At 41.1% G+C, this 12,984-nt stretch overlaps 1 protein-coding gene across 1 annotated transcript in view; it reads left to right on the top strand.

Moving 5' to 3' along the window:
* Window positions 1-12,984, top strand: part of SEMA3D (semaphorin 3D) — a 255,213-nt gene that overhangs the window by 179,429 nt on the left and 62,800 nt on the right. The window contains exon 11 of the mRNA XM_060778197.2: window positions 3,792-3,936. Within this exon, the coding sequence (XP_060634180.2) occupies window positions 3,792-3,936 (145 nt within the window). The remainder of the gene's footprint in view (window positions 1-3,791; window positions 3,937-12,984) is intronic.

The following is a 12,984-nucleotide window of genomic DNA, read 5'->3' on the forward strand; positions in this document are numbered from 1 at the left end:
ATGTTTTGAAGCATAAAGTCAATTCTGAACTCCACAGGGGAAAGGCAAGTTACAAATAGAGCATATGGCCAACTTCCAAGCACAGCGTACGGTTTAGCATTTCAAACTAGTTTACACAGTGGATCCCTTCTCTTCTATTTTTTTTAAAAGAAGTGATCTCAGCTAGGCATTAGACAAACCAATATGCCAGAACTTCAGTACAGTTCACCAAAGTTCATACAAATCTCTTTCAGATGAATGAGATTTTTAGATATCTTGGTAGACGGTTACTTTCAATCACCAGTAACCAACATGATTGGATGGATGACCTCTTTGAGATGAAACTTGGTGAGAAGCACAGGCCTGTTGCAGTTTTCTTCTCTTAGGGATGATGACCATGTAGGAGTGGGAGGTATAATATCATTGATGGATTTTATTCCTGTTTCATCACGTTCTTTATTTTTAGGACCCGTCCTATTGTTTGGCAAAGTAGAGCAGCTAGAATGGAGGGACTGTGAGAATGGGATGGAAGGAGAGTGTTTATCTATGGGCCCTCTTGTAGCCCAGCCACCTGCTTAATCCCCCTTTCACCCAAACACCATACAGATCAACAACAATAATAAGTCCTCATAAGACAACAGACCTCACTACCTCTGAGGATGCTTGCCATAGATGCAGGCGAAACGTCAGGAGAGAATGCCTCTAGACCATGGCCATACAGCCTGAAAAAACCTACAACAACCCAGTGATTCCGGCCATGAAAGCCTTCGACAATACAACAATAATAAATGAAGGGAATTCAAGTGTGAGAAAGAATGATGCCATGGGCAAAAGGGAGTATTCTTAAGGATTGTCAGGAGAGAATGCCTCTCTCCTCTAATATAAAAACAGATTCGAAATAGTGTTCAAAATAAGCAGACTAAGCATTCACTAAAGTACCATCAAACCCAGTATGCAAAAGCAATTTCAAAGTTACATCCATGAGCTAGATTTCCAGGAGCTTAACAAAAACAATGACCAACTTTGAATATGAATTCCAAAGATCACCAAAAGCAAAAGCAAGAAACTGTAATCCAAGGGTTGTTGCCCTTAAACTAAAATTATATCCAAAAGCTTGAAAACATGAACAAAATCCAAAAGCTTGAAACTTGAACTTGACTATAATACTAAAATCTTCAAACATGAAACATGTTGTAATCCAAACAGGAGGCATGGAACTGAACTGAAAAAGGAAAACAAGATACAGCCCCATGAACAGAACTCCGAACTCAGAGCCCCCAAGAGAGGCAGATTGAAACATGAAAATCCAATGTTAATATCGCCACCGAGCATTAAGAATACTCCCTTTTGCCCATGACATCATTCTTTCTCACACTTGAATTCCCTTCATTTATTTTTCAGCCTCTGGAAATAACCAGTTTGTCTCTGTTTCGCACTATCCCTAACTCTGAGCTGTAAACACTGGGTTACCTGTAGCTCGCCTGTCTCCTCCACATTCCTTTCAGAGTAAATCCATGGCGAATTGTCATAAGAATCACTGCCTGTTTTCCCAACAACAAATTTACCCAAAACATTCCCATTGTCTCAAAAAACACTTTTGCTTTTCCCCACAGAAACACCAGGTTCAAACAGAAAATCTCTGTCCTCATCCTCAACCTCAGAGGCTTCACAAGCTTCAACCAGCCCTTTCACATAACACAGTTGTAACACTATGATCCTATTTTAACTCTCATGGTATGGTAGGGGGAGCACTAGACTAGAGGAATTCTAAATGCTCCCTCCTAAACTGTAAAATCCAGACACTGTATCATATGGTCATGATAGGACATAAAAACTAGGACTCAGAGCAATGGGTTCAAATTATAGGAGAAAAGATTCCACCTAAACATTAGGAAGGAGTAGTTGAAGATAGCAGGAAGGCTAACAGTTATACTATACATATTGCTCTACACCTCCTTATAATGGCTTCCTCATGAATTATGTTAAATAAAAATGTTAAATAAAAATCCTTGTTCATTCTATCTGTATTATGAGGGGTTTTTAACATATTGTTTTCTTCCAGTGCTTATACGAGGGGTATTTTTTAAGTAAGGTCCGTTTTGTTGTAGACACTAGTAGTTCACTATCAACTCACCCTCCGCATGTGAGGTTCGCTCAGTGATACAGTTTTTGTCAGCAAGGAACCTGCCTGCTGCAGAAATTCATTGACAGATTTGTGAAGTATACGGTGATACTGTTATGAGTGAAAGCAAAGTGTGTAAGTGGGTATGACAATTCAAAGATGGCCATGACAACGTCCATGATGAGGACCGCTCCGGTCGCCCTTCTTTGATTACAGACAATTTGATTTGATTGCACACTCAAATCTTTAGTTTTTGTGGTCCTCTGTTAGGAGTTTCGGGACCCAACGGGAGCACAGTTTCCTAAACTTTAGGTATTCACTCATAACAGTATCACCACGCACTTCACAAATCTGTCGATGAATTTCTGCAGCAGGCAGGTTCCTTGCTGACAAAAACCGTATCACTGAGCGAACCTCACACGCGGAGGGTGAGTTGATAGTCTTAAACATTTTTAAAGCACAGAACAGAACCGTACAGGTTAGCTACAGAGCGGAAACTGAGCACAGTTGTTCCCGAGGCATGCCGGTACACGACGCATGCACTTGTTGCGGTATGCACGCAAACTACTAGTGTCTACAACAAAATGGACCTTACTTAAGAAATACCCCTCGTAGATATGGTGCATCAACAAATACTTTTTTTTTTTTGGCTTCAGGGTTTTGAATATTGAGGTGCACATTAGATTCAATGGTGCACTAGACTAACAGAGAACTGTTGAATAGTTTACATTGTCAGCAAGGACATAACCGGTTCTTGAAATGGCAAGCTATCCTAATCAGCTCTGCACCCATGCAAATACTTTGAATCTCAGAACTTCATCATTCCCAAAAATTACAGGAAATGGTTTTCAACCAAGTAGACGAAATTTTATAATAACTCCTAGAACCTCAATATAGGTAGTCCCCAAGTTATGGACAAAATAGGTTCTGTAGATTTGCTCTTAACCTGAATTTGTTTGTAAGTCGGAACAGGTATATTTTAAAGTGGAAATCCAGCCATCTATTTATTTATTTATTTATTCATTCATTCATTCTTTTGGGGTAGCATAGGGAAGGTAGCATATTGAGAAGGTTGTATTCAGCCTGGCCTTATAGTTCGCTTTTTGCATAAGCCTATGCCCTGCCTTCTCTAATCTGATTATGCCACCATATTCCTGGTTACTGGTTGTTCAGTTTAGTTTGATACACTTTGTTGTTATATTTTGCCGTTTACAATTATTTTAATTAGATTGTTTATGTTATATGCTATTATGTTTTTAACTGTGTTATTATGTTTTTAACTGTGTTTTAGATGGTAAATTTTGCTGTATGTTGGGCTTGGTCCCCATGTAAACTGCCTTGAGTCCCTTCGGGGAGATGGTGGAGGGGTATAAAAATAAAGTTGTTGTTGTTGTTGCTGCTGCTGCTGCTGCTGCTGTTGTTGTTGTTGTTAAGGGATTCATATTAGAGATGGGCAGATCATCCTTGAAGCAGATTCATCCATAAATCTATTTCACCCTTCTTATGATTGCTTTCTTCTAAATACTGTAAATATGTGGGGGAACCTGTAAGATCAAACTTAATCAGAATTCAGAAAGTTTGTATTACTTGAGCATTTATACATTCAATTAAAAACATTTTAATTCACTTCTGGATTGTAATGATCAGGTCTGCAATGAACTTGCTTAATGATGTGCTTCTCTCCTCCTAGCTCTGTATTCAAGGGCTCTGCAATTTGTGTGTACAGTATGGTTGACATTCGAGCAGTTTTCAATGGACATTATGCCCATAAGGAGAGTGCCGACCATCGCTGGGTCCAATACGATGGACGAATACCATACCCTAGGCCTGGTACAGTAGGTGTCCTCTCCTTGCCACAGTTTGTCCCTCTGTATAAAATGTTTTCCTTAACTGTTTTATTTTGCTGACTGAATAACATGTAGTTTCCTTCTGGGGAACTCTTTTCAGCCTTTTCTTGTGTTGACAGATTTTGTTCCTGCATAACTTTTACAAAAACATTTGTATAAAAATGTCTTCCGTTTCTTTGAGATAGCAATTGTAAAACTATTTCCTGCTTATCTCCCAAATACTCATCTTCTTCTGATCTTTAGCTGCATTTCTGTGAGGCAATGACAATTGTTCCTGAGACATCAGCAGCTCATTTGATGGCCTAATGCTTTCTTTGTGAAACATTAATTTATGACTATAGATACCATATATTTTGCAGTTCCATTTTGATTTTACTATCTCTCTTTATTATACAGTTTGAGCCTTTTTTGTTTGCCAATCTGAAAGGCAAAAATATCCAAAAACTGAAACTTTTGTTGCCAAACACCTGCTTCTTCCTTTGGGAAAGAGGGCTCTCTACATGTCCCTGCTTGTTGAGTTTTCTGCCAGGAGCTATGCTGCACCACTGTCAAAAATCTGTTGAGGAAAGATAAGGATGGGAGGATTTTGGTTTCTGCTGTTGTACTCACACAACACCTGTAAATAGCAGATGTCCCAGACACTTCCATGTTCCTTTGTACTCTTAAACCTTTTAGCTGTGTTGGGACTAGAAAGTCCATGTGAATCTAGCAATACTGTCTTATTGGTACTTTACTCATTGCTTCTCGGCCTTTTTGCTAAGATCAAGTGTAGTGTGTGTAGTACTTTACTCAGCCACTGTAGTCCTCATAGTTGTTAAATCCAAGCAGATTAGCTTGTCATCAGCTGCTGAGTGAGGCACCAGTTGGTGGTGTTGCTTGATCCACTTGGATATAACCCTTCTTTCCCAGGTGTGATGGCTAGGTGTGCTGGCAGCCAAAGAAATGTTGGGACTTCTTTTTACAGAATTCTGCAGGATTTTGCAGGAACTGGAGTCTTTCCCTGTCCACTTTCCCCTGTTATTATCTGACAGTGGTGGAGCAAGTAACTAACTCTCCTTCCTTCCCTTCATACACTATGCAAATATAGGGTTCAGATTTGTGATTATATATCTATATCTATGTATACAAATCCCAAACACTTCTGATCCCAAGCATTTCAGATAATGGATACTCAAGTTTAGCTGCAATTATTACATTTGACCCTTTCCAGGTTTACATTTTCTTGCCAATCACATGGGCTTTTGTATCCCCATGGTCTTTTCAACAGAAAGTGAAATTCAAAAAATCAGAGCCTCTTTTCACCTCTTTGCTAGTGTTGCTGTCTCTCAAGAAGCTTCAACCTCTTGCTAAAATGTCACAATTCTGTCATAACAATTGCGGGGTTGATACAAATGCCCCTGTGACTGGTAGAAAGTTATAACATTCATGGGAGTGTCTCTGAGAGTAGTGGATGTTGTTAAGATTCGGCTTCAACAAGAGTGTTGGGGTGTCCCTATGCCTTCTTCATTGGGAGCACAGCATGACAATGACTAGTGGAGATTGGATCCCTTTCTATGAACCTTCCCTACCAATCTGACTTGGGATAAGTTTGGAAAACCTTAGGAAATCACATTAGGACAGTGACAGTGGTGCCATTTGTGCTTGATTATCTGTTTATGAATTATTAAGGCAGAATCCATTTTTTTTACTACATATGACATCTTTAGTGAGCATGGAAAAGTGCTATTAAATTGCCATCCTAAACATATTGCTTAGGACTTCCTTTTATATCAGCATGCATAATTTGAAATAAAAGTTTAGGATAGCATTGAAGGCCTTAAAGGTGAGTACCATCACTTTGAAAGTGATCCGGTGCTCAATTGGTAACCAATGCAGCTGTAGTAAGATTGGTGTTATGTGGCATCTCATTGGAATTCCCGCAAGAAGCCGAGCAGCTGCATTTTGTACCAACTTGAGCTTCCAGATCACCGACAGAGAAAGGCCAATGTAGAGGTTATTACAGTAGTCCAGTCTTGAGATGACCGTAGCCTGGATCACCATAGCTAAGTCGTCCCTGGACAGGTAGGGGGCCAGCCGTCTAGCCTGCCGCAGATGAAAAAAAGTAGTTCTGCTAACGGCAGAGACCTGGGCCTCCATCATCAGCAGAGGATCCAAAAGGACTCCCAGATTCTTTACCAATGATGACGGGCGTAGCGCCTCACCATCCAGGGTAGGCAGCTGGATATCCCCACTGCCAGGTTGACCCAGCCATAGGATCTCCGTCTTTGCTGGATTCACCCTCAACCTGCTGGCATGCAGCTATCCAGTAACATCCTCGAGGCACTGATGGAAACAATCAGGTACAGAGTCTGGTTAGCCTTCCATCTTCAGCACCAGCTGAGTGTCATCGGCATACTGATAACACTCAAGCCCAAAATCTCGAACCAGCTGAGCAAGTGGTCACATATAGATGTTAAACAACACCTCAAACATTAAAAACAATATTGCATCAAGTGAGAATACACAAGGCTGAAAATTCCTAAGTAAACAATGCCTCTTCATGCATGTTCAAGAATTATGATAAGAAAAGGGTTATATAAAAAAGTAAAATTTTCATAGAGGGGATTTTTTTTTTGGTCCAAAATTTTGGTATTGTGGCTGCTGTCTAAACCAAGCAAAATCACACTTTAATTTTCAGCAGAATGTCTAAAGGTATGAAGACACCCTTGGAATCGTGGGTGAGATCATTTCCCTGTATCTACATGTGCACTCCTATGTAGAAATACATCATTCATATGGATGGGTTAGGAATGGGGTCAACAGGTACAAGCTTTCTCCTCCTCTACATTCATTTTTATTTTTCTTGGGAATCTTCATAACATTTCTGATCCTCTCATCTTCTGCATGTCCTGTTTCGGTGAAATAATTCATTTTATATCTCTTCAATACTCTCTTTATCCTTTATGAGCCAGCAGGTGGAATAACTGATTATTCTACCCAAACAGATTGAAAAAGCAGCAAAAAAAAGTTACCTCCCACTCTTCTTCCTTCGATCTGACTTTGCGGTTGCCCTAGCCTTCCTTCATGACATGTTGCTTTTCTGTGACTAATTGTGGCACTGCTTGAGTTCCTTCTATAGAATTGTGTTTAGATGCTTCCTTGATCTCTGTACTGCAATTGACCAGTTAAGAAAAATATTTCACTGTTTGTTTTTGTTAAACAAACCTCCTTCTCTTCATCCGCCCTTAACATGCTCTTCCGTATGAATCATAACTAATTAAATAGCAGGTTTTTCTGAACCCTGTAAATCATATTGCCTTTCATGCTTTCATCTAGCAAGCAATGCCAATACAAGGCCATTTAGCTAACATTTTTTCGGTTCCCATATTTCTCAAAATTCTCTTTTTTGGGGGGTTTTCTTTCTGTCAACAGCATAAATGTGTTGGAAAGAAAAATGATACAGCACGTTTAAGGCAAACCCAAGTGGAGAGTGCATTGCAAATGTCAAACAAAGTTGCAGCTGATTCCAGAGACCACCTGAACTAACAGTTTGGCTCAGTGTAGGATCAGGCATCAGCCAGGACTGGCCAAGCCTCTTTTACAAAAATATTTCTCTTTGCAGGAAAAAAAGAGAAAGATTAGTCCTCGACCAGCTTGCTTCCTGACTGCTTTCTATGTGTGTGTAATCAGATCTCTAGTGACTAAAAATCAGCAGAGTTTAGAGCAGGCTCACCTTTCTTACATTCCTCTGAAGATTTCTATTGGGTACACCCTATATTTTCTGTAGACAGGAAAACCCCACTGCTTCTAAGAAGTCAGACAGCAACTTTCAACAATCAATATAAGCAAGCGAAGGTAAGCTATCCCTCCTAAGAGAGATGGGCCAAAACTAACAAAATGAAGTTCAACAGTGACAAATGCAAGATACTCCACTTAGGCAGAAAAAACGAAATGCAAAGATACAGAATGGGGGACAATGCCTGGCTCGAGAGCAGTACGTGTGAAAAAGAACTTGGAGTCCGCGTGGACAACAAGTTAAACATGAGCCAACAATGTGATGTGGCGGCAAAAAAGCCAATGGGATTTTGGCCTGCATCAATAGGAGCATAGTGTCTAGATCTAGGGAAGTAATGCTACCCCTCTATTCCGCTTTCGTTAGACCACAAATGGAATATTGTGTCCAATTCTGGGTGCCACAACTCAGGAGAGATATTGACAAGCTGGAATTTGTCCAGAGGAGGGCAACTAAAATGATCAAGGGTCTGGAGAACAAGCCCTACGAGGAGCGGCTTAAGGAGCTGGGCATGTTTAGCCTGAAGAAGAGAAGGCTGAGAGGAGATATGATAGCCATGTATAAATATGTGAGAGGAAGCCACAGGGAGGAGGGAGCAAGCTTGTTTTCTGCTTCCTTGGAGACTAGGACGTGGAACAATGGCTTGAAACTACAAGAGAGGAGATTCCATCTGAACATGAGGAAGAACTTTCTGACTGTGAGAGTCATTCAGCAGTGGAACTCTCTGCCCCGGAGCATGGTGGAGGCTCCGTCTTTGGAAACTTTTAAACAGGGGCTGGATGGCCATCTGTCAGGGATGATTTGAATGCAATATTCCTGCTTCTTGGCAGGGGGTTGGACTGGATGGCCCATGAGGTCTCTTCCAACTCTTTGATTCTATGATTCTATGATCCTCTGCACCATATCATGCTAAAGGTGGACAATATATTTTTTCCATGCAAATATGTTATGATACTTAGCAAATAAGAGAGAACAATGCATCATATAAGTTTTCACTCTGCAATGCATTTTTTGTATGCTGGAAAGGACTGCCCAGTTTGTATAAACATGCATTCCAAAGTGTTGGAAGCCACATCTACAGCCTCTGACGCAGTATAGTCCAGGAAAACAATTACTGTTAAACTCAATGAATATATAGACTGGGTCACAGTTTTGCTATAATCTAATGCCAAAGGCTGCCAGGGAACATGTGGAGCTGTAGAGCCCATGAAAGGAGGAGGGGTAGCACCCAAAGAACCTCGAGGTCTGGATTCTCAAATTACCAAACTGCATCACTGCATGTTAAAAGATCCACTTGCAAAATATGTCAATCATTCTTCAGAAAATGTCATTTATGTACAGATGGCATGGCCTTTCGCTCTTTTGCCATACTGTCATTTTGGCACACATTGCCAGAAACATTCAAACCTATGAGTTCACACATGAATGCAACTTTTGAATTAAGTTGGTCATTACACATGTGCACTGCTTAGATATTTCCCTTCCCTGTGTACTTGTGTAAACCAGAGCATGAGTTAGGATATCTTGGTTATATATTCTGCCTTTTGAAATGCTTGTGTGATCTGCATCCAATTTGGCCAGACTTTAAAAAGAATCTGAAAAGGCACAGATATGCAGATAACTTAAGGTCTTGCCCATCTATTTCTAGGGCAACTGGCTTCACAGAGATTATTATATTTCATTTGTTTTGTGTTAGGTGAGACCCTGCTTTTGAGATGGTCATTCAGTGAACGTACATTAACTTGAACTACCTAATTACTCCAAGAGAAGGGAGAAAGTTCAGAGGACTGACTGTTTGATCACTGGAAACTTTGTCAGAAGCAAGCCTGGTTTTATGGCCATGTGCAATCAGTGGTGGATTCTCAGCAATTAGTGGTGACAAAACCACATCCCTAAAGTCTTTCAGCAGTAGGGGAAAGTGTGGGTGTACTTTGGAATGCCATGGTGGCATAGGAATCTCCTAAAGCACTAGGTATGAACTCTGAGATGTCTATCATAGGAATGATTCATTATGAAGACCATCTATTCAACTCCTTTATATCCACTGTTCAGATCCAAAATTAGTAGTCAGATATGTTGTGTACAGGACTATGTATGTGTGTATGCATGCATGCATGCATGCACACCTATTCCTTACCCATATATTTATGCGCTTTTTAAGTGAATGCATCTCCCTCTATGTACCATCGCGGAGATTAAGATCCTCCGGGGGGGGGGGGGCTGCTTTCTGTCCCGCCATTGTCACAGGCGCGATTGGTGGGGACGAGGGACAGGGCCTTCTTGGTGATTGCTCCCTGGCTATGGAACTCCCTTCCTTGTGAGATCAGGTCGGCCCCCTCTCTCCTGTCCTTTAGAAGGACGGTAAAAACTTGGCTGTGGGACCAAGCTTTCGGGACAGGGCAATGAAGCGATAATGGGAAAGATGACAGGGCCAATTGGATTTGTTGCGGATGCGCGGCATCAATGCGTGGCAGGGGACAGCTAGTATATATTCAAAATAATCCTGCCTGTTCAGAGCAATTAAAAGGCCGGGCCGAGGCTAGTGCAAATTCAAAATATGAGGGGATCGGGAATTAAGTACAGTGCTATAACAGGCTAACAACAAAAGAAGCCTAATATATTGTCAAAGGCTTGTATGGCCGGAATCACGGGGTTGTTGTAGGTTTTTTCGGGCTGTATGGCCATGGTCTAGAGGCATTCTCTCCTAGGAGAGAATGCCTCTAGACCATGGCCATACAGCCTGAAAAAACCTACAACAACCAAGCCTAATATAGCCCAAGGGCTTTGCAATAAAAGGAAGTATTCAATTGGGCATCTAAAATCCTTCAGGCTACACTTAGGGCACCTTTCCCTATTTATTCTTTCATGTGTTCCCTCTTATTGTTTGTTTCATAAAGAGCGATTTAGAAAAGGAGGCAGCAAAAGTGGAAAGACAAGTCACCTCACACTCCACTAATACTGCATGAAACCTTCTGAATCCCACAGTCAAGATTTGAAGCTTCAGGGGCCACTATTTGCAGGAAAAGGATGCCCTGTCCCCCTGCAAATAAGGGAGGAAAGGACACTAGTATTTAGTAACTGAACTTTGGATTGGATGTCACTTTGTTTTATCCAGCAGAGGCCATTATTTCCTCTGATACAACGTTAATCATTTTCACAGTACAAGGAATGCCTTCTCTATAATGTCATTCCGCTGTGTGTATCTGTGGTCAGGATTTGGCATTAGGCCATGAACATCAAGGGGCATTTGGGACTAGGAGGAGATTTCTAGTCTCCACATCAGCTTCTGACATTTATTAGGACATGAACTCAGAATCCTCTGAGAGCGAGAAAAGGCATCTTGTTGGCTTTTGGTATTGCCACATAGACTCACACTATGTTATAGTTGTGACTTGGAAAGGATGCTTGAAAGTGCAAAAGTCACTCTGGGTGGAGAAAAATAGTTTTAACAGCTGGTACTTACTGACTAAAACCACAGTAGGTCCTTGGGTAGAAAATAAAGAAACTCTATATTCCGTTTCCCTACTTTGAATTAACTGTGAGACTGTTAATAGATGGCTGTTGAAACAGTTGAATTTGCCAGCTATAACAGTATAATTTATCCCAACAGTTATGCTTCCCTGGTCCAAAACTAGCTATACATGCCATCAGTCTTGACCCCACGAATATGCCCCTATACTCTGATATTTCTGTGAGTAGAAATATTGTATTTTCCCAGGTGGAAAAGAAATTCCCAGTTTCACAGCAGCAGAGATCACGAGCAGCAATGGCGCTGGCAGGGCTCTTCCTTCCTTCCTTCCTTCCTTCCTTCCTTCCTTCCTTCCTTCCTTCGTTTCTTCCTTCCTTCCTTCTTTATTTATTTGCAGCATTTATATTCCGCCCTTCTCACCCTGCAGGGGACTCAGGGTGGATTACAGTGTACACATATATGGCAAATATTCAATTCTAATTTTGACATACAACATATGCAGACATACACAGAGGCTATTTAACTTTTTCTAGCCGCCAGGGGAGCTATCGCTTTCATTGTCCATCTGCGACACTGATGAAGTACTTCCGCATTCCCCGCATGCTTTTTTGCTGGAGTGCTTTGCTGGAGTCTTTTTTATGGCCTCATAAATTAGTTAATTTAGCCTCCCCACACTTTAAGGTGGTACCTAATTTTCCTACTTGACAGATGCAACTGTCTTTTGGGTTGCAAAGGTCGGCAACAGGCTACACAATTGGTTGGAAACCCACTCCAACCCGGGCTGGCTTCAAACTCATGACCTCTTTGGTCAGAGTGATCTTAATGCAGTTGACACTTAGCCAGCTGCACCACAATCCCGGTGCATCTTAATAAAAAAAGCAATGCTTCACACCAAAGACGCTGCACCCAGTAAACTGGGTGGGATTTCTAAATTTTATGAAGTATAATGCACAGAAAAAGTAGATGTTTGCATCAGCAATACACTTTGCCTACTGAATAGCAAACCTGGGACTGGACTGAAAATTGTGAAAGTCCATTTTGGCATGATTTCTGTGCTGGGCCATTGTGTGAGTCCAGTAATGACTGAGAAAATCGAGTGGCAGTGACTGGTGGTAAACGTGGGAGAGATAAGGTGGTACCTAATTTTCCTACTTGACAGATGCAACTGTCTTTCGGGTTGCAAAGGTCGACAATAGGCTACACAATTGGTTGGAAACCAACCCGGGCTGGCTTCAAACTCATGACCTTTTGGTCAGAGAGATCTTAATGCAGCTGACACTCAGCCAGCTGCACCACAATCCCGGTGCTTGCTTCCTTCCTTCCTTCCTTCCTTCCTTCCTTCCTTCCTTCCTTCCTTTCTTCTGTGCTTCATTCTTAAGTGCTGTTCTATTCTCAACAACTGTAACTGCAAGGAGGAGCCACTCTATTGATAACATGGTCATCTATTTGCATCCTTCACTACCATCCAATAATAGGAAATGGTCAGAAATATTTATGTCTCCTCTCCAGTTAATGAATATTGCTGAAATGTTGATTTTCAACTGTCCTGTAATATCTCTACAGCTTAAAACCTTTGAAAGATAAAACATCTTGTGAAGTTTTCTTAAAGTAAGGAGTTCTTGGTAATCCAAGCGGTGGGTCAAGTGAAAAATTCTATGTCAAAGGAAAGAAGGAAAGAGAAGCACTTTTTTGAGAAGCAAGAGTTCGCTTGCAGATTCTGTTTTGAAATAATCATTACTTAGATGCCTTTACTTTGTTTCGGTACTGTTACGTCATCAGATTTGTTGTACTGAGA

The sequence above is a fragment of the Anolis sagrei genome, chromosome 5 (assembly GCF_037176765.1).
Source record: "Anolis sagrei isolate rAnoSag1 chromosome 5, rAnoSag1.mat, whole genome shotgun sequence".
NCBI classification, from domain to species: domain Eukaryota; kingdom Metazoa; phylum Chordata; class Lepidosauria; order Squamata; family Dactyloidae; genus Anolis; species Anolis sagrei.